At 51.9% G+C, this 19,441-nt stretch overlaps 1 protein-coding gene across 3 annotated transcripts; it reads left to right on the top strand.

Moving 5' to 3' along the window:
* The first annotated feature begins 9,548 nt into the window (after positions 1-9,548).
* Positions 9,549-12,955, top strand: LY6H (lymphocyte antigen 6 family member H). 3 transcript variants are annotated; one of them, XM_081116572.1, is made up of 4 exons: positions 9,549-9,867; positions 10,297-10,392; positions 10,941-11,060; positions 11,321-12,955. In XM_081116572.1, exons 2-4 carry the CDS (start codon positions 10,326-10,328, stop codon positions 11,554-11,556), a joined length of 423 nt encoding a protein of 140 aa, XP_080972698.1. In that variant the 5' UTR covers positions 9,549-9,867; positions 10,297-10,325; the 3' UTR covers positions 11,557-12,955. The 3 variants fall into 3 exon arrangements, with proteins under 3 accessions (XP_080972698.1, XP_080972700.1, XP_080972699.1); XM_081116574.1 differs by having other exon boundaries at positions 9,723-9,820; XM_081116573.1 differs by lacking the exon at positions 9,549-9,867 and adding an exon at positions 9,902-10,039.
* Positions 12,956-19,441: the final 6,486 nt, after the last annotated feature.

Below are 19,441 nucleotides of genomic sequence, written 5' to 3'. Positions count from 1 at the left end.
CTTCAACGCCTTTATTATAGAGTGAGTAACAAACAGCTGGTAATGAGGTGAGGGGGACACAAAGTAGTTCTTTCAAGGCCGCACAAACACACTTTCAGAGTAAACATCCTGCCTCCCGCATGAGCCCAGACCTTGGTAATTATCTTTATCTCGGATCCTTACAGGAACTTGTGGGGAGCGACAAGTCCTTGGCTCCAGGCCCTCAGGCTACGTGGACCATGTCCAGACACATAGCGGGCTCTCAATATCAAGGGTCATTGTGGGGAGGGTCGAGTCCCTGACTCCAGACCCTCAGGTGGCATGGACCGGGCCAGACACGTCACCGGCTCCCAACATGCAGGCTCCCTGCAGGCCTGTTCCAAGCCCTCTGGCTGCAGTCCTGGCGGACTTGCTGGATTGCATGGGGAGGCTGTGCTGCTTCTGGGCCCGGCCCTCTGCTTCTGCATGTAAACACAGTCGAGTGCCTCACACTAAAAGAATAAAAACAAACTCCCCTTTCCTTAATTTTCTACCCTTCTCCTTCCTTGTGGCACATCTCCCTGAGCCAGAAGCTGAGCCCCCCCCCCCCAGTGCCCCATCTCCCCTGCTGCCAACTCCAGGCTTTCCACTTAGACATGTGGGTCAGAGCACCCAGGCACTGGCCTGGGCTCCTTGCCGTCTTGGCCCACTGACACCCCCACTGCCTCCACCCCCACTGAGGGGTGCTGAGTTGGCCCCCAGCTCTCTGGGGCACAACAAAAGCATATCGCCCACATCCTTTACTTCACTGCATTAGAATTCAATCTCCTTCAACTGACGTTAAAAACCTCAGGCTAGCCCTGACCTGTGTTGCTCAGTGATTAGAGTGCCGGCCTGTGGACTAAACAGCTGCAGGTTTGATTCCCCGTCAAAGTCCTGTACCTGGGCTGCAGGTTTGACCCCCAGCCCCGCACCGCGGGTGCAGGAGGCAACCAGTCGATGTGTCTCTCACACTGATGTTTCTCTCCCACCCCCTTCCACTCTCTCTAAAATCAATGGAAAAACTATCCTCAGGTGAGGTTTACTAAAAAACAAACAAAAAATCCTCAGAATAACGGCAGGGATCCGTGTAGCCATGGAAAGGAAGGAAGAGGCTCATGGGCTGAGCCAGAAAACTCAAGCAGATGAAGCGCAGGAGAGCGTCATGTGCTGCTCTGTGTGCAAGGGCAGGAAACGGGCTGGGCCCGCGAGGCTTGGGCTCCGCACCCTTCCGCTCAAGCTGGAGGCCGGCCTCCCGGGCCCAGCTACAGAGCCGCAGGATGCCTGGGCTGCGCACTTTGTGCCCACCCGCCCGGTGTTCTCCAGGCCACGCTGGCCTCTCCTCAGCTGCAGGACAGGCAGCACAGGACCTCCAGAAAGCTGGCCGCTGGGCGGCTCTTGCAAGTCCCAACCAAGGGGATGGGGTCTTGGTCTTGGTCCATCCGCTGTAGCCCTGGGCCACTGAGGCTCAGACCAGGCTCCACCTCCCGCCCCACAAGTCCTGTCCTCTGAGCTGGACAGACCCTTCTGCTTACACCCTAGGCCCCACTCTCCTCTTTCTCCAGCACAGCCCAAGTGCCTGGTCCTCTTCTGCCTCTCGCCCTAACCCTCACCTTGCGGGTCCCCACACTGAGCTGGGGAGAACTGCTGACCCCTTTGTCTCTCCAAGCAGGCTGGAGCTCCCTGAGGGCAGCCTGACCTTGTCTGTGTTTGTGCCCCACTGGCTGCTGGGTCTGGTCACAGTGGAACTTGTAGGTGTGGAAGAGAATGCAGCCTCAGGGTCGCCACACCCCTGCCCACAGGTCAGTGAGGCGGAAAACAGGGGTGCTGGTGCTGGGAGGGCCGCACCCGGAGCACACCGAGGGGCGACGGAGGCCACCTGACTGGTGGAAGCATGTCTGAAGTTCTAGGATGTTAGAGCTGGTGGACCTCACAGGTGAGAGAGTCCCAGGCCCTCCTTTTATGGAAGGAGACTCAGTGCCTAGGTGAGAAGTGCCCAGCTCAGAGCGGCCCTTGACCAAGCCCCATATGCCCAGGCCAGCATTGATTTTTACCCCTCAGTTCTTAAACTTAAAAAAGAAAAAAGACCTTTTTTAGAGCAATTTTAGGTTCCCAGCAAAATTAAGAGGAAGGTACAGATATTTCTTATATACCACGCCCCATGCAGAGCCTCCCCCAGTATTGACATCCCAGTCAGAGTGGGACCTTTGTTACAACCCATGAACCTGCGCTGACACATTATAACACCCAGAGTCCACAGTTTACATCAGGTTCCCTCCTGGTGCTGTACATTCTGTGGGTTTGGACAAATGTATAATAACACGCATTCACCATTATAGTATCATACAGAGGATTTTCACTGCCCCCCAAATCCTCTATGCTCACCTACTCATCCCCCACCCCCGCCCCACCTCCACTTGCCCCCACAACTGCTGATCCTGTTACTGTGTCCACAGTGTTGCAGTTTCTGGAATGTCCTGTAGTAGGAATCATATACTATGTTCCCTTTTCCTACTGGCTTCTTCATTTAGTAACAGGCATTTAAGGCTCCTCCAAGTCACATGACTTGAGAGCTCATTTCCTTTTAGCTCTGAATCACATCCCATTGTCTGGACCAACGACCGCAGTTTATATTTATCCATCACCTGCTGGAGGACGTCTTGATTGTTTCAAGTTTTGACGATTATGAATAAAGCTGCCATAAACATCCTTGTGTAGGTTTCTGTGTGGATATAAGTTTTCATCTCCTCTGGGTAAATGCCAGCGCTGAGGTTGTCCGTCAAGCATCCATACCCCTCCTCTTGGTGACGCACCAGCCCAGGGAGCATCAGCTCTGGGGAGGGGGCTCAGGTCTGAGACCACTGCTGGCATCTCCCCACCTCAGCTCTGGACACCACCTGGCCCAGTGTTGCAGAGCCCTCTGGTGGGGGCTTCCAGGATCTTTGGGAAATGTTCCCTCCATGGACAGAGAAGCAGATCTGCCGCCCCGAGTTCTTGGCAGCCAGGAGCCAGGATGCGGCTGCCTAAGTACCTGGGTTTGGGATGAAGCTGATAAGACTAAAACCTGAGCAGAGAAATGGAAAGAAACAGGGTCCCTGATGCTGGCACTGAGCAGCTGAACTAAACTCACCCCAAGTCCAGTCTCCGTGGACCTCCAGCTCCTTGAACCAGGGGATCAGTCAGGTGCAAAGAGACAGCTTCCAGCCTCCAGCTTCCACCGCCCTCTACTGGAACTATTTTCTATTTCACTAACCCCTGCAATCACCTTTATTCCCTTCCTTCTTATTTCTTTAGATTCATATTGCTCTCTCTAACTTCTTGAGATGGGTGCATAGCTAATAAATTTTCAGCCACCTCTTCTAATATTTGCATTTAAGGGCAGCATCTTCCCACAGAATGAACTCTTTGTGGTGAAGTGACCTTCTTTACCTGAGTAATTATTTTTACTCCCAAGTGTATACTTGGCTTTCTTTCCAGAAGGACAATTTGTCTTTCCAGTGGAGCCTGTCATTCTTTTTTTTTCTTTACTCCTCATCTGAGGATATTTTTTTTCCATTGCTTTTTCAGAGAGAGTGGAAGGGAAGGAGAGAGAAAGAGAGAGAGAGAGGGAGGGCGAGGGAGACACATTGATTGGTTGTCTCCCGCACTCGGGCGGGGGCCAGGGATTGAGCCTGCAACCAAGCTAAGTGCCTTGGCCGGAGTTGAACCCGGGACCCTACAGTCCACGGGCTGACACTGTAACCACTGAGCCCAACCAGCCAAGGTGAGCCTGTCGTTTGTTTGCATGAAATACACTTGTGATGAAGTTGGTTAAAATCTTTAAGTTCTGGCCCGGCTGGCGTGGCTCAGCGGCTGAGCATTGACCTAGGATCCAGGAGATCCCTGTTCATTTCCAGGTCAGGGCTCATGCCTGGGTTTCAGGCTCCATCCCTAGTAGGGGGCGTGCAGGAGGCGGCCGATCAATCACTGACTCATCATTGATGTTTCTATCTCTCCCTCTCCCTTTCCCTTCCTCTCTCTGAAATCAATAAAGATATATATTTTTAAAAAATCTTGAAGTTCTGTGCTTTCTGCCTGTGCCTATCTTCGCCCTGAGATGCCCCTTCCAGATAATTCCTGCCCACTCCCTAAGCCCCCAAATACCCACTCTCTGATGTCCATGCATCAGTTCTGCCACCCTCTCTGCTCCAGGTCACCACCCCCCTGCTGTCCTGGTCACTCCCCTCGGTCAGAACATGAGCCCAGTGGGTTCAAGGTCTTCTGCTCCACTCTGCTCCCCAGCCAGCGTCGGCTCTCGGGTCCTTGACTTCCTCACTTCCAGTGACCCTTCCCTCTGCTTCACCTCGCCAGCCCCTCCCGTGGTCACATTAGCACAGCCACTCTTGGCCACCCACAGCTCTGCCTCCAAACCTCAACCTCAGGTTTGTAAGGTGCTTGTGTGCTCTCAGTGAGTTAGGAGGTGAAGGCATGACTCAGAGGAAGGACAGGGGGAGGGAGTCCCTGCCTTCCTGGATCTCAGGAGACTACTTGCCCCCCTGTCCCTCACTACCCACTCCCTCCTGGCTCAGACCTGTCGTCAATGCTATCATCCCTCTTCTTCCTGGTGAACTACACCTCCAGCCCCCTCCAGCCCTTCTCTGCAGCCCCAGGAAAATTACACGCCCAGCCAACTGGCCTCAAACCTCTGAGGGTGGAGGTCCGTGGTCTCCTGGTAGCCCTCCCTGCAGGCTGTGGTCAGCTAGTTCCCTTGTTCCCTCCTGCAGTCTAGCAGTCCCTTTATGCCCTCTTTTCACTTGTTCTGCCACCAAATGACACCGCGGACCATCGGAAGAGATGCTCCTACACCAGCGCGGACCCCCCTCCTGCCTGCTGTTCCCCAGCCCCTCTGGTATACCCTTTACCATAGAGAAGGTTCCTCTGCTCCCAGCAGACACCAATCCAGTTCCTCCTCATTTTTCTTCTCCAAAACTTTCCTCCTTGGGCACCTTCCGCCCCCAGGCCTCACACAGATTTCTCCACAAGGAACACACAGGTGCCAGCAACTCAGGGGTCCCTCCTGCCCATGTCCACTGGGGTTGTGCCTTTTCTCCTCTCTCCTGCCTGCTCCTCTTGCTGCAGCAAATCACAAACTTGGTGGCTTAAAACAACAAAAAAGCTCTCAGGGAGAGTCCTTCCTGCCCCTTCTGTGGCTCCAGGTGGTCCTTGGCTGTGGCCACACCTCTCCAGACTCTGGCTCTGTCTACACATGGCCGCGCCCTGTGTCTGCACCTGAGAGCTGCGGCTCCTTTCTCTTATAAGGACACCAGGAGGGCTTCATCTCCAGATCTTTAACTTAATCCCATCCCCAAGGACCCTTTTTCCAATAAGGTCACAATTCCAGGTCTAAGGGTTAACATTTGGACATCTTTTAGGAACCACCCTTCAGCCCAGCACAATCCTGTCCCCTCACTATTCTGGGGGCCCCGGGGGTCAGGGATGGTCTCCATCTTGCAGTTCAGGAAATGTGCTATGTGAATGACAGAGTGTCCCTGCAGACCCTTGGTTGGCCCTCTCAGTGAGGCCAGGGAGTCGGTCTTTGGGAAATGGCCCTTCCTTGTAACACAGCCGGCACCCACATCCGCAGTCACCAAGGTGTGAAGGGATTCTGATGGTGTCACCAAAAATACCAGGTAAGAAGCCCAGTTGCACATCTCTCCATGACCCCACCCTCGCCCTTTTCCCCACGAGGGCATGACCCAGAGGCCTGTTAGGACTTCTGAGTACCAGATGTGCCAGCCAAGATGCACCGGCCAATGGCTGGAGAGCAGTGGCCTCTGACACTGTCCCTGGTTCTGACCACCCGGGAGGCCACTGTGCTGTGGGCCACGCTAGACAATCATCCTGGACCCTGAGCACAACATCAGACATGCACCATGGCCACAGAGTCCCCCCAGGCTGCAGAGAACTTGCCAGAGTGTCACCTGCCAGGGCAAGATCTCTGTGCTCCCTCACCAGAATCCGGGCCTCCGGGCCAGGTCAAGCTGGGAAGAGGAGGCCAAGGCAGCTGCCACCAGCTCCCTGCAGAGCTGTGCAGACAGAAGGGCGGCTGCACGGACTCATTCCGCTTCCATTCCCTTTCTTTTGTAATCATGAGGGGTTGTTATTCTTGTTGGGAGGAAGGCAGAGTAGCTTGGAAACCAAGATAGGAATATCCGTTTCCCTGGCAACCAAGCCCAGTGTGGGAGAGCTCAGTCTCTGCTCTGGGGAGCCGGCCCAGAGCTGCACTCCCGAAGGGCTGGCCCTAACCCCTTGGATGTTATTCTTTGAATACGGGGCTTCTGCTCCCACAGCCCCCATCATGCCCCCACCAGGCTCCACCCACCTATCTTATCTTTTGCTGCATAACAAATTACCCTAAAATGTAGGGACTTAAAACAACACTATTTATGGCCTCACCGTGTCTTGGGCAAATAAAGAGAACTTGGGAATGGCTTCAAGGTCAGTGATCAGGGATGTCTGCAGAAATGGGAATAGAAAGGTTGAGGTCAGGATGGACATCATAGACTTACATTTCAGAAAATTCCTGTAGGTGAATGAATATATATATATATATATATATATATATATATATATATATATATATATATAGAGAGAGAGAGAGAGAGAGAGAGAGAGAGAGAGAGAGAGAGATTTATTTTAAGGAATTGGCTCATGGGATTATGGAGGCTGGCAAGTCCAAAATCTGCAGGGTGGGCCAGCAGGCAGGAGAGTCAGGAAGAGCCAATGTTTCAGTTCAAGTTCAAAGGCCATTTGCTGGCAGAATTCCCTCTTGCTCAGGGGAGGTCAGCCTTTTGTTCCATTCAGGCCTTCAACTGATTGGGTGAGGCCCACCAACACCTTGGAGAGCAATCTGCTTCACTCAAAGTCCACCGATGTAAATATTAATCTCAGTTATTTTCTTCTGAGCACTTTAAAGATGCTATTTCACAGTCTTTTGGCTTTCACTGTTGCTGTTGAAATTCTACTGTGCCTGGCTGGAGTGGCTTAGTTGGTTAAACATTGTCCCATGCACCAGGAAGTTCTGGTTCGATTGCGGGTCTAAGCACATGCTTAGGTTGTGGGCTCAGTCCCTAATAGGGGGCATGCAGGAAGCAGAGATTCATGTTTCTCTCTCATCAATGTTTTTATCTCTCTCTTTCTTCCTTCCTCTCTCTGAAATCAATAAAGACATATTTAAAAAAAGAAAAAAAGAATTTCTGCTGTCAGCCCAGCTGCTATTCCTTTAGAGTTGATCTCCCTTCCTTTCTGGCTGATTTAAAGATATTTTGCCTTTGGTGGTTTGCAATTTCACTATGCTGTACCTAGGTGAGAATTTTTTGTTTGTTTGTTCTATTCAGTATACATTGTGCTTCTCTATCAATACCTATGTCTCACCAGTTCTGGAATATTTTCAGACATAATCTCTTCAAATATTGACTCTCTGTCCTTTGGGATTTCATCCAGACTTACATTAGCTCTTGGCATACTATTTTTTTTTTTTAATTTATTGGGGTGACAATGATTAGTATGAACACATGGGTTTCAGGTGTGGGTTTCTATGTTATAAGACCTGTATATTGCTCTGTGTGCCCACCACCCAAAGTCATACCTTCTCTCCTCACCATATATTTAGGCCCCCTTCACTCCCCACCTCCTTCCCTCTGACAACCACCACACTGCTGTTTATCTTTTGTATCTTAACTGCTCTTTTCTATTTTCCATCTCCTTATCCCTTGTGCTATATTCTTGATAATGTCTTTAGATTTATATTCCAGTTCACAAATTCCCTCTTCAACTGTGTCTAATTTGCTACCTAACACATTTGCTGAGGGTTTGTTTTTTTACAGCCATTTTATTGAAATATAATCCATATACTGTAAAATTCACCCTTGTAAAGCATACAATTCAGTGGTTTTTAGTATATTCACTGACCTGTGCAACCATCATTAACCATCTATTTTTAGAACATTTTCATCCCTGGAAAAGAAACCCCTTGACCATCAGCAGAAACTACTCGTTCTTTCCTTCTCCCAGACCCAGGCAACCACTAATCTACTTTCTGTCTCTTTTGAATTTCTCTATCCTGGACATTTCATATAAAGAGAACCATACAATATGTGCTTCTTAATGACTTTAATTTTCACTTAACATAACTCTTTCAAGGTTTCTGTTGACCTTTTAATTTCAGTGAAAAGATTTTCATTCCTAGAGGCTCTATTTTTTCAGGTGAGCACGGTCAGTTCTGATAGTGTTCCTGCCTGTAATATATCTTAAGCCTGTAAACAGATGGATTTTATATTTTATATCTGACACCTTCAATTTAGAAAGTTTGTGGGGATTTAAATGCCACTCATCACTGTCTCTGCTGTGTTTCACTTTGGAGCTTATTCCCTTTGGGTGTTTGCTGACTTCTGACTTTGGGGTCATATTTGAGTTCTTTTGGATCTGCAGAAACCCCAACCCCCAAGTCAGGGCTGCTTGTCCATCCCCTCCTCTGCCCTCACTCTGCTGGAGCAGCAGGAGAGCGGTGAGGTGTACAGGCTCTGGAGCCAAGTGCTTAGGTTCCAACATCAGCTGTGTCCCTGGCCACTGTGTCATTGTGTGCCCTTGGGCAGGGAGCTCAGCCTCTCAGCGCTGTGGTTTCTATAAGGCAGTAATGATGAGGACACCTTCTGTAGGGATGTTGTGTAATGAGATACACATCAAGGGTTTAGAGCACACAGTATGTGCTCAGTGAATGCTATGATTGGCACATCTCACTACGACAGATCAGAGATAATCATTGTCTAATGTAAGATTCAGGGAGGCAGGCCTGGCTGGGCGTGGCTCAGTGGTTGAGCATCGACCTAGGATCCAGGAGATCGCGGTTTGATTCCCGGTCAGGACATATGCCCGGGCTGCGGGCTCCATCCCCAATGACTCTCTTGTCATTGATGTTTCTGTCTGTCTCCCTCTCCCTCTCCTTTCCTCTCTCTGAAATCAATAAAGATATATTAAAAAGTATATATATATTCAGGGAGGCAGAAACCCTCTTTTCATCTTGTCCGGTCCCCAGGGTGGCGCTAGGCCAGCAGTGGGTAGTCCATAATAATAAATGAGGACAGTACCAAAGGAACGACCCCCACACCTGCGCCTCAGCTGTACTTATTCAGGGCGCAGCAGGGCGGGTTCGGGCCCGGGGGCGCAGGCGCAGCGCCTGTAATAGCTTTGTTGGGCCGGAAGGCTAGAGACACGGCTAAGACCGCAGCCCAGGCGGCAGAGGGCGCTGATGTCCTGCCCCAAACTGGGACTTGTTGGGGGGGGCTGGACAGGGCAGTCCTAGGGGTAGCTGGGGCTGCGGGTGGTGGTCCTCAGGGGTGCTCAAGAGAGAACAGCCCCGAACGAGTGGAGCCCGGATGGGGCTGAGGAGGGGAGGGGCCCCGGGCGGCGAGTGCACCAGCGCCTCGCACGTTGCCTCCCTCCCTCCCTGCGTCTTTGTGCGTTTTGCTCCGTCTCTCAGTAAACGTCCTTCCGAGAAATTCCAAAGGGATCTCAGCCAGGCAGAGGGGTGGAGGGAGCAGGAACTGGAGAGGGCGGGAGCCCGCTCTGGGCACGGGCCCGCGCAGGCCAGCGACCGGCCGAGACCCCAGAGCCCGGCGCCCCGCCCCTCGCGCCCCCCAGCTCCGCCCCGCCCCTCGCGCGGGGGCCGCGTCTGCGGCTGCGTTCCCCGAAAGACGAAGCAGCGCCCGGTTCCGGTCCGCAGGGAGACCGAAGGACACCAGGCTCCGCGCTGCCCAGAGCATCCGAGTGCGGACGCCCCAGGGACGTGAGTGCGCCCCCCGACCCTGGCTGCGCCCCACGCTCCGATCCTCGGTGAGCGCTGAGCTTGCGCGGGGGAGGCGACGCGAGAGGGCTCGGCGCGGGGCTCCCGGGCCCCGGCCCAGGGTGGCGGTGCGGACGCGGCGTGCGCACCTCCCCCCGTCAGGTGCGGTGGGCTCGCCCCCGGCGCGCCCTTTCCTCTCCGGACGCACTTACCGCTCCCCGGGTAGGAGACGCGCCCCCGCACCGCCCCCATCGCACAGGTGCTGGGCGCAGGGTGGGTGCGTCTGGGGCGGCGCCGTGCCCGCTGCAGGGGATGCTGTGACGGTGGGCGCTCTGGGCCGGGTCGGGGGTGGGTCTCAGAGCTCCGGGCGACCCGGGCGGCGGATCCCCGGCGGGAGGCTGCGTCTGGAGGCCAGGGAAGGAGAGCGTTCTTCGGGCCCTGCCGGGGGCTGTCTGCTGACCGAGACCTCTCCCTGCCAGACTCGCGCCCCGGAGGAGCCGGCCGCAGCATGCTGCCCGACGCCGCGACGGGCCTCGGCCTGGCGCTGCTGGCCGCCCTGCTCTGCTCCGCGCCCGGTGAGTCCGGGCCCCGCCCGGGTGACCAGGCTGCCAGGAGGGCCGGGCTCTGGGCCACCCGCCCCCACCCCCACCGCCCGTCAAGCCCACGCCCCCTCCGGGGCCCCCGCGACCCCAGCGGGCCCTCACCCCTGTGGCCCAGCCCCCCTCCCGCTCCTGGGGGCACAATGCACCAGCTGGCACTGCCTGGGAGCTCCTCAGTGCAGGGGACCCGCCTGGACCCCATCAAGTCCCGTTTGGTCCTCGAAAGCTTAGAACCAGCTGAACTCTGGGAGGGAGGGTGCGTGAGGAGGCGCGGTGCGGGAGGGGGCCCGGGGGCTTTGGCACCCCCAGTGGGAGGAGCCTCCCTGTAAACTAGCGGGAAGGGGCACAGGTCCAGGACCTGTCCTCCAGGTGCCAGTCTGGCCTGGTCACTGCTGGCCAGCGTGCGCCTGGCCTCCCACAGCCCATGGCTCTGCAGGATGGCCTGCAGCAGGCAGGTGGGGAGGTGCGGGGGCTGGCTGCTGGCCCTCCACTCCCTGGTCATCCCCTTCCTCGGGCCCACCCAGCTCATGGCCTGTGGTGCCAGGACTGCACGCTGACCACCAACTCCAGCCACTGCACCCCGAAGCAGTGCCAGCCGTCGGACACGGTGTGCGCCAGCGTCCGCATCGCTGACCCCAGCAGCAGTAAGCCAGGACCTGGACCCAGGGGGGAGAGCTTGGGGGTGGTCTGAACCCCTCTGGCCTGCTGTGTGAGAGCAAAAGGTGCCTGTCCTGCCCTGGCCCCTCCACGGCCCTTTCCATGTCTTTGGGGACAGTGTGGGTGGGTTGAGGGCCTCATCTCCAATGCTCTGGGGTCCGGGGCCAGGTCCTGGGCTGGGCCCTGGGCAGGGGCAGGAAGGATCCAGGTAGGGCTCCAGTTTCAGGCTCCCCCTCCTCTTCCCCAGGCAGGAAGGACCATTCCGTGAACAGGATGTGTGCCTCATCCTGCGACTTCGTTAAGCGGCACTTTTTCTCAGATTATCTGATGGGCTTCATTAACTCTGGGATCTTAAAAGTAGACGTGGACTGCTGCGAGAAAGATTTGTGCAATGGGGTGTCTGGGGCTGGGGGCAGCCCCTGGGCCCTGGCTGGGGGGCTCCTGCTCAGTTTGGGGCCTACCCTCCTCCGGGCTGGGCTCTGAGGTCTCCTTCCTTAAGGGCTTCTGAACTTGTTCCCTGGGACCTATGGCTGCCCCCTCCTCAGCCTGGCTTGGCTGGGGCTGGGGCAGCATTGGCCTGGCTCCACCATCTGTGGCCCCTGCCCTACTCCGTTTCTCTACCAGCTCTGAGTCCCAGCCAGCAGGACACCTCCAGGCCACAGGCATCCATTGGGTGGGCAGGAGGTCTGGGGGTGAGGGCAGGGGGCTGGGACCACCAGGTCTCTGAGGGGAAGACAGGAGGAGCCAGGCCCAGCTGAGCAGCCCAGCTGTTAGTGTCTTCTACAAATAAAGTCACTTCTGAGTCTGGAGACCTCAGTCTGAACTTGGGGGTGGGGGCGGGGCTCCCAGCAGAGAGTTGGGAGTGAGGTGCTGAGGAAGAACAGGTGGGCACCCAGGTCTGTGGTGCTGGGCTGCCTGGGGAACCTCGGGCCTGGTGAGGATTGAGAGCAAGGGTGTGTGGGGGGGTGCTTAGTGTGGAGATGAACAGATCACAGGGTAGGCCTGAGGGTGAGGCCTCATAACCACATGTGCACACTGAGGACACCAGTCACACACAGACGCAGGCAGACTCACCTTAGCTCACACAAATATAGTGCTGTGCACACACACAGCCCGCCCTGCCTGCAGTGTGGGACACCTGCATACACACCCATGCTCACATATTCACACTCTGACTCCCACAGGCGTGCACACACACTCACATGTCTGGACTCCACCTCTTAACTAGAGATTCCCAGCCCGCCCCCCTCAGGCAGGTGGTCCTGAAGGCCAGCTCCCCAAGCAGGGGCTGAGGAAGCCCACCCTCTGTGTGGGGTGGAACAGATGGACTGGGGCACTTTGGGTGGGGGAGGCAGGAGGGGACCCCTGGAGGTAGGTCTTAAGGTTCTACTTATCTTGGCCCTTCCTGCTCCAACCGAGGGTCTGTGGTCCTGTCCCTGCCCGAGTCCAGCGCAGCCTTCCGCACCCCCTGGCCATGTGGCTTGTCCCGTGCCCAGGCTCACCATGTGGTGCTCAGCGGCCACTCCAGGGCTCCTCTGGGGCCAGGTTGTCGACTGGCTCTCCCTCGTCCCTGTGCGGCTGACCCAGGCCCTGGGCACTTCTGTGTCCTGGCCTCCTTGGAAAGGACAGTGGTTCCACCAAGAGCTGGCCTTGACCTCCCCTCCCAGGTTCCTCTGATGAGCCATGGAGAGGGATCTGGGGGTCCAGGGTGAGTGAACCAGAGAGAAGAGGACAGCAAGGTCACTGGAGACTGGTGTCAATTTCCTGCTGGTGGAAGTGGCCGAGGGGCTTGGTTGGGGTGTCTGTGCTCTGAAGTCTGCTCTGCCACTCTGCAATGTACCCCATCCTGCCCCTGCCCAAGCCTCAGTAAAGTGTGCTACCCAACGCTTGTGTCTGGTGCTTTGGGGCTGTCAGGATGGTGCTGCTGCTGGTGACCTAGGGCAACTTGCTCAGGGGGCATGTGGAGAGAAGTGGAGGGTTTGAGGGGGCTGGGAGCTGGCACCAGTGATGGGAGCTGGGAACCATGAGGTCCTGGAAGAAGGCCAACTGGCCACACCCTGGGGTGGGGTTCAGACCAGGGGAAATGCTTGGTCTGGCAGGCATCTGGATGTGCCCATAAGCCATGTGCCAGGTCAGCACACCTAGATGGACCTTTTGTTTTTGGTGTCTGCTGAGTGTTTGTTCCCTTGAACGAATGAACTGAGATTTACTTACTCGCCAGTCCCTGGGGCACAGGGATCCGCTCTCAGCAACACTGCATGGCCATCTTCACCCTCAGTCCTGGACTCACGAGATAATTTCCACCAGATCAATTTCAAGAAGTGGGCAGCTGGGTCAGAAAGGAGATCCACCTGGTAACATAACACCCCTCAAAGGAGGCTGTGTCGAGTGCCAGGCCTGCCGACCCTCCCACCCTCACTAGCAATGGCTGTGACCCAACTCCGAGTGCTGGCCAGTCTGGTAGACAAAACTAGAACCTTACCAAATTGCCATTTAAAAAATTATTAGTGAGATTGACCATGTTCTATGTTTGTCAGCCATTGTGTTTCTTCTGTAACAGCTGATCGCATCCTCAGCTCATCCTCTGTTGTGCTGCTTGTTTTTTCTTACTGATTTGTAGACCATTGGGAACACATCTGCAGACTGTTAGGAACACAGTCTTCTCTGTGTGTGTTTTGCAAATATTTCCATGTGTCTTTGTTTTAGTGTCTTCACTGAATATATAAGCATGTCCTCAAGTTTCACATGGCCTAATCTAATTGTTCTACTGTCTCTGGGTTTCAAATCTTCGGAGAAACACCTCTGCCCTTAACTTATGAAAATAGTCTCTATATTTTCTTCTAACATTGTTACAAATGTAGTGACTACATTCAGATATCCAGTCCACCCAGAGTTTAGGATGTGGCAGGAGGCAGAGACTTTTCCCAGAGAAATGGCGAATTTTCTCAATGCCATTGATTATGTATATAGTCCTTTCCCCGTTGGCTTGAAGTGTCATCTTGATGGTAGAATGTGTTCCCTCACATGTCTGCATGTTTCTGATCCACAGCCGGGAGGGATCCCACCGGGCACTTTGCCACAGGGTGCCTGCCGTGCTGTTTCGATTCTGCAGATTTACAGCAGGTTTGACACCTAGTAGGCGAGTGCCAGCCTTGCACCCCTCCTTCTCTTTGTTATGACAGTTGTTTAGCTTTTGTTTCATAATCATAAACTTAACCCTGTGATCCAGCTGGACTTGGAGGGGTAAGGAGAATGCGGAACCCAGATTCTCTTTGTTATGACAGTTGTTTAGCTTCTGTTTCATAATCATAAACTTAACCCTGTGATCCAGCTGGACTTGGAGGGGTAAGGAGAATGCGGAACCCAACGAACTGTGGCGAGAGCGTGAAGACTATGGAACATTCCAGGCAGATGGGGTGGAGGGTGCTCTCCTGAGCTACAGAGGGGATGGTCTGCTGGTTAAGATAAAACACAGTCAAGTTTATTAGCGTTGTCCATAGTCAGCAGTGATCTTCTTGCTGGTCTTGCCAGCCTGGACTCACAATGCTTCATGGCTGCACAATGTCCCTGTCGTCTCTCACCTGACTGAAGACCACATGCTTGCCGTCCGACCACTCAGGCTTGCAATGCAGATGAAACAGGGTTCAGCATTTGCCATGGATGAGATGCCAGGACCAGTGAGCTTCAGGATGAAATTCCCATCATCAATTTCTCCCTATAGATGAACTTGTGCCTGTGCCATCATGGCTGCGAGGTCACCACCTGGCACACAAATCCCGGAGTGATTCTGTTAAAGCAGGAACCTTCATAGCCAGATTCTTTCTCCCCAGTGCTCAGAGCACGAGAATTTTCTGCTGTCTTTAAGACTTTGCAAACAGCTCAAAGGAGACTCGGATCAAGCTTGCAATGTCAAAGAACATGGTGGGGTTCACCATGGCTGGTCAAGGGGGGTTCCAAGGTGACAGCTTCTGCAAAGCCCATGCTCTTCTTTTTAAATGATTGTTGTTACTTCTCACAATTTATTCTTACAGATGAACTGTAGAATTTGTTTGTCCAGTTCCAGAATAATGCTCTTAGACTTTTGATTGGAATTTCACTCATTGGGTATGAAGTTGGGAAAGGACGCTGTCTTCACTGTTGTAAGTCTCCCCCTTTGAAACACAATGTCGCCCATCATTTATTTAGCCTCCTGATAATGTTCCTCTGTACAATTTAATTTTCTTTGTGTACGTCTTGTGTCTTCATTAATATGTTTATTGCTAGTTGATAGTTTTGTGGTGCCATAAGTGGGATTCCTCCCTTTCCTTTTTAGATGGAATTAGTCCTTTCTGGTGTGTGGCCTGATGCCCTTCATTTTCTTCATGGCATTCTTCCCAGCAGTGCCTGTCTCTCCCCCCCCCCCCCCCCAGGTCCTACTGAAGCAGGACGACTAAGGAGGGATTGAGGAATGGACAGGGCAGATGACGGGTGGAGTGCTTGACTGCTGGAGCCTCAGCCCACTGTGACAGGGCATCTCTGATACAAATTCCAAGGCAGAAGGAGCAAGTCTTCAGAGAAGCCACTCAAAACACTTCTAGATGAAGTGGGAGGGAGGGGCCTCCCTCAAACCTAGAAGAGATCCACTGGGCTGAGTGGGGAGAGGGGTTGGAAGGAGTGGAGGGTGGGTGGGTCCTGAGGAGCAAAACCTCAGCATGGTAATGGGTGAGGGTGGTCCTGGCAGGTGAGCCATACATAGCCTCAGGCCACCACACTGTACTGTGGCCCCTTGACTGGACACAACTCTGGGGGGGAAAAGATGTATTCTTCATCGACCAATATGTCAAGTTTCTGCCAGCCTGGTAGGATGGGTCTAGAGAGAAAAATGGGTATAGAAAGAGTAAAGTTACCTTGTTCACCTGAGAGTGGGGGCTGTGCTCACATGCTCAGGTGTATCAGCTGGGTCCCTGAGTTGGTCAGCAGGAGGCTTTCATGAGGGTCTCTGCTGGGAGGACGAGAGGAGCTGCTCCAGGCAGGAGGGCTGGCAGACTGGGCACTGCCTCTTGCCCCTCCATGGCTCCTGTTGTTGGTGTCTGGATGTGTCTCCCTGGCAGAATTGAAACCAGGTAACAAACCCTAGGAGCTAGGAGACTGCAGAATGGAGTTTCTGAATTCCAGAAAAATGGGGTCTGTGATGCAGGAACTGTAAAAGATCTGCAGAGGGTGCTGAGGTGCTGAGGCAGCCACAAACTGCACCACCGCCAGAGCAAGGGAGAGCTCCTTGCTTCTCAACTCATCTCCTCCTAATTCTGTTATCAACAAAGTCTCTTAGATTTCAAGGCATATAACCAGATAACCTACAGAGGAAGGCAATTTTGACTCTCCTTTCCCAATATGTTTGTTGCTTACTTAATTTTGAAAAAAAGATGTTTTTTATTGATTTTTAGAGAGAGAGAGGAAGGGAGAGGGAGAGGAAGAAACATTGCTGAGAGAGAAACATTGATTGGCTGTCTCCTGCATGCCCCCTACTGGGGATCAAGTCCAAAACCAACCAGGAATTGAACCAGCAACCTTTCAGTGCCACCCTGTCCCCCCACCCCCACTCTTTCAGGTGAGCTGCAAGTGGGCAGTTGCTCTTTTGGAGCAGGGACCCTGGCCTCAGCTCTGGACAGAGACCCCTGGAACCAGGTTTCTCAGGCCAGCCCCCAGCAGGCAGGCAGTAATTTTGAATGAATGAATGTAATAAAAATGAAATAGGTGAGGGGTGAGAGACAGATAAGTGTTGAATCACAAGTTAGTGAGAAGAGGTTTTCCTGAATGCGTGCTGACCACACAGGAACAGTGTGTGCGGGGGGCTGGGAATGGTGGGAAGGAGCCCCTTCTGAGGGCTGGGGCCCCCAGGGTCAGCATTTCCTGTCAATCCCCTTCTTTCCACCTCCCCAGAGCTTCCTGTTCTTAAGGGAAGTGCCAGGTCCCTGCTCCATCCATCCTGAGCCCTCCTTCCCTAACTTGGGGACCCGAGGAACATGTTTGCCCCAGCCGGGCAAGGAGATGGACAGATTTCAAGATGGACAGAAAGACAAGCGTTCACCTTTGTGAGGTGACACGATCTGGAGTCTTGATACAGGGGAGGCCTCGAGGGGAGAGCTGTTGTGTCAGAGGCTGAGTAGGAGACTTGCAATTAGCTAATCAAATTAAGCTGTTCTTGGTGACTGTCCCCAGTGCACCACGCAGGAATCACCATGGTTACCGTGCCTTCAGATCCCCCAGAGTTTTCGCAGAGCCCTCCGTTCAGGCCCAACATTCCATTTCTAGTAGCAGCTGCAACAAAGGAGCCACAGTGTCACAAAAGAGTGTGGAAGAATGCCAGCAATGGGACTGAGTGGACAAGTCTCGACAGACTACACACAGCTGGTACCCACACATAAAGTTCTTTATTCTGTTGTTGCATGTAACTGTGATAGAAAAATTACAGCTTTATAGACAATAAAACACTATATTGTCTGTCCTCTACCTATCTTATCCACTTATCTCTCATTCTTTATCATCTATATCTATCATCTATCTATCTATCTATCTATCTATCTATCTATCTATCTATCTATCTATCATCTATCTATCTATCTATCTATCTATCTATCTATCTATCTATCTATCATCTATCTATATCTATCTATCTATCTATCTATCTATCTATCTATCTATCTATCTATCATCTATCATCTATCTATCAATCATCTATCTATCAATCATCTATCTATCTATCTATCTATCTATCTATCTATCTATCTATCTATCTATCATCTATCTATCATCTATCAATCATCTATCTATCTATCTATCTATCTATCTATCTATCTATCTATCATCTATCATCTATCTATCAATCATCTATCATCTATCAATCATCTATATCTATCTATCTATCTATCATCTATCATCTATCTATCATCTATCATCTATCATCTATCTATCTAGCATCATCTCTATCTATCTGTCTATATCTATATCTATCTATCATCTATCTATCTATCATCTATCTATCTATCTATCTATCTGTCTATATCTATCTATCTATATCTATCTATCTATCTATCTATCTATCTATCTATCTATCTATCTATCTATCTATCATCTATCTCTATCTATCTATCTATCTATCTATCTATCATCTATCTATCAATCATCTATCTATCAATCATCTATCTATCTATCATCTATCTATCTATCTATCTATCTATCTATCTATCTATCTATCTATCTATCATCTATCTATCATCTATCAATCATCTATCTATCTATCTATCATCTATCTATCTATCTATCTATCTCTATCTATCATCTATCTATCAATCATCTATCTATCATCTATCAATCATCTATCTATCTATCTATCTATCATCTATCATCTATCTATCATCTATCATCTATCATCTATCTATCTAGCATCATCTCTATCTGTCTATATCTATATCTATCTATCATCTATCTATCTATCTATCTATCATCTATCTATCTATCTATCTATCTATCTAATCTATCTATATCTATCTATCTATCTATCTATCTATCTATCTATCTATCTATCATCTATCCATCCATCCATCCATCCATCCACCCACCCCCTCACATGTCACCTCCAGGGAGGAGGAGAGCAGGGTTTTGCAGTATGGATCACAGAATGGGCCCTGGGGAGGAGCAGGGACCATGGGTATGAGGACAAGTCACCCTGTGGTGGGCTCAGGACAGTGATGTCTGAGGTCCAGCCATAGTGATGCTTGTTGTATGAGCTTCCTGGGGCTGCTGTAACAAATGACCACAAATGAGAGGGCTTGAAACAACAGAAATTTATTTTCCCATAATTCTGGAGTCCAGAAGTTGAAATCAAGGTGTCGGCAGGGCCAAGATCCCTCTGAGGGCTCCAGAGACAGGTCATTCCCCATCCCTTCAAGCTTCTGGGGGCTCCTGGTGTTCCTTACCTTGTGGCCGCATCCCTCCAACCTCTGCCTTCATCTTCATGTGGCCTCCTTCCCCCTGAGACTCTGTGAGTTCTTTTCTATCTCTTACAACAACATTCCATTGGACTTAGGACCTAATACAGGATGTTCTCACCTCAGTCTTTACCTTAATTCCTCCTGCAAAGACCCCATTTCCAAATAAGGTCACATTCTGCTTTTATATTTCATCTTCCACACTGAGAATCCTGGGACACAGGAGGAAGTAAAATTAGGAGTTTTTAGAATTTAGGTATCTCATAATTACTCATTTATTTTATCCTGTATCATAGACACAATAGTCTCAAAGTAGCAATACTAAAGCCATTGCCCACAATCTAACTACTGAGAACATTCAAAGTTCATTTTTGCATTCCCTTTGCATTTCTGTGGTTGTG

The sequence above is a fragment of the Miniopterus schreibersii genome (genome assembly GCF_964146895.1).
Source record: "Miniopterus schreibersii genome assembly, chromosome: 17".
NCBI classification, from domain to species: domain Eukaryota; kingdom Metazoa; phylum Chordata; class Mammalia; order Chiroptera; family Miniopteridae; genus Miniopterus; species Miniopterus schreibersii.
This window is presented reverse-complemented; position numbering and strand designations above follow the sequence as displayed.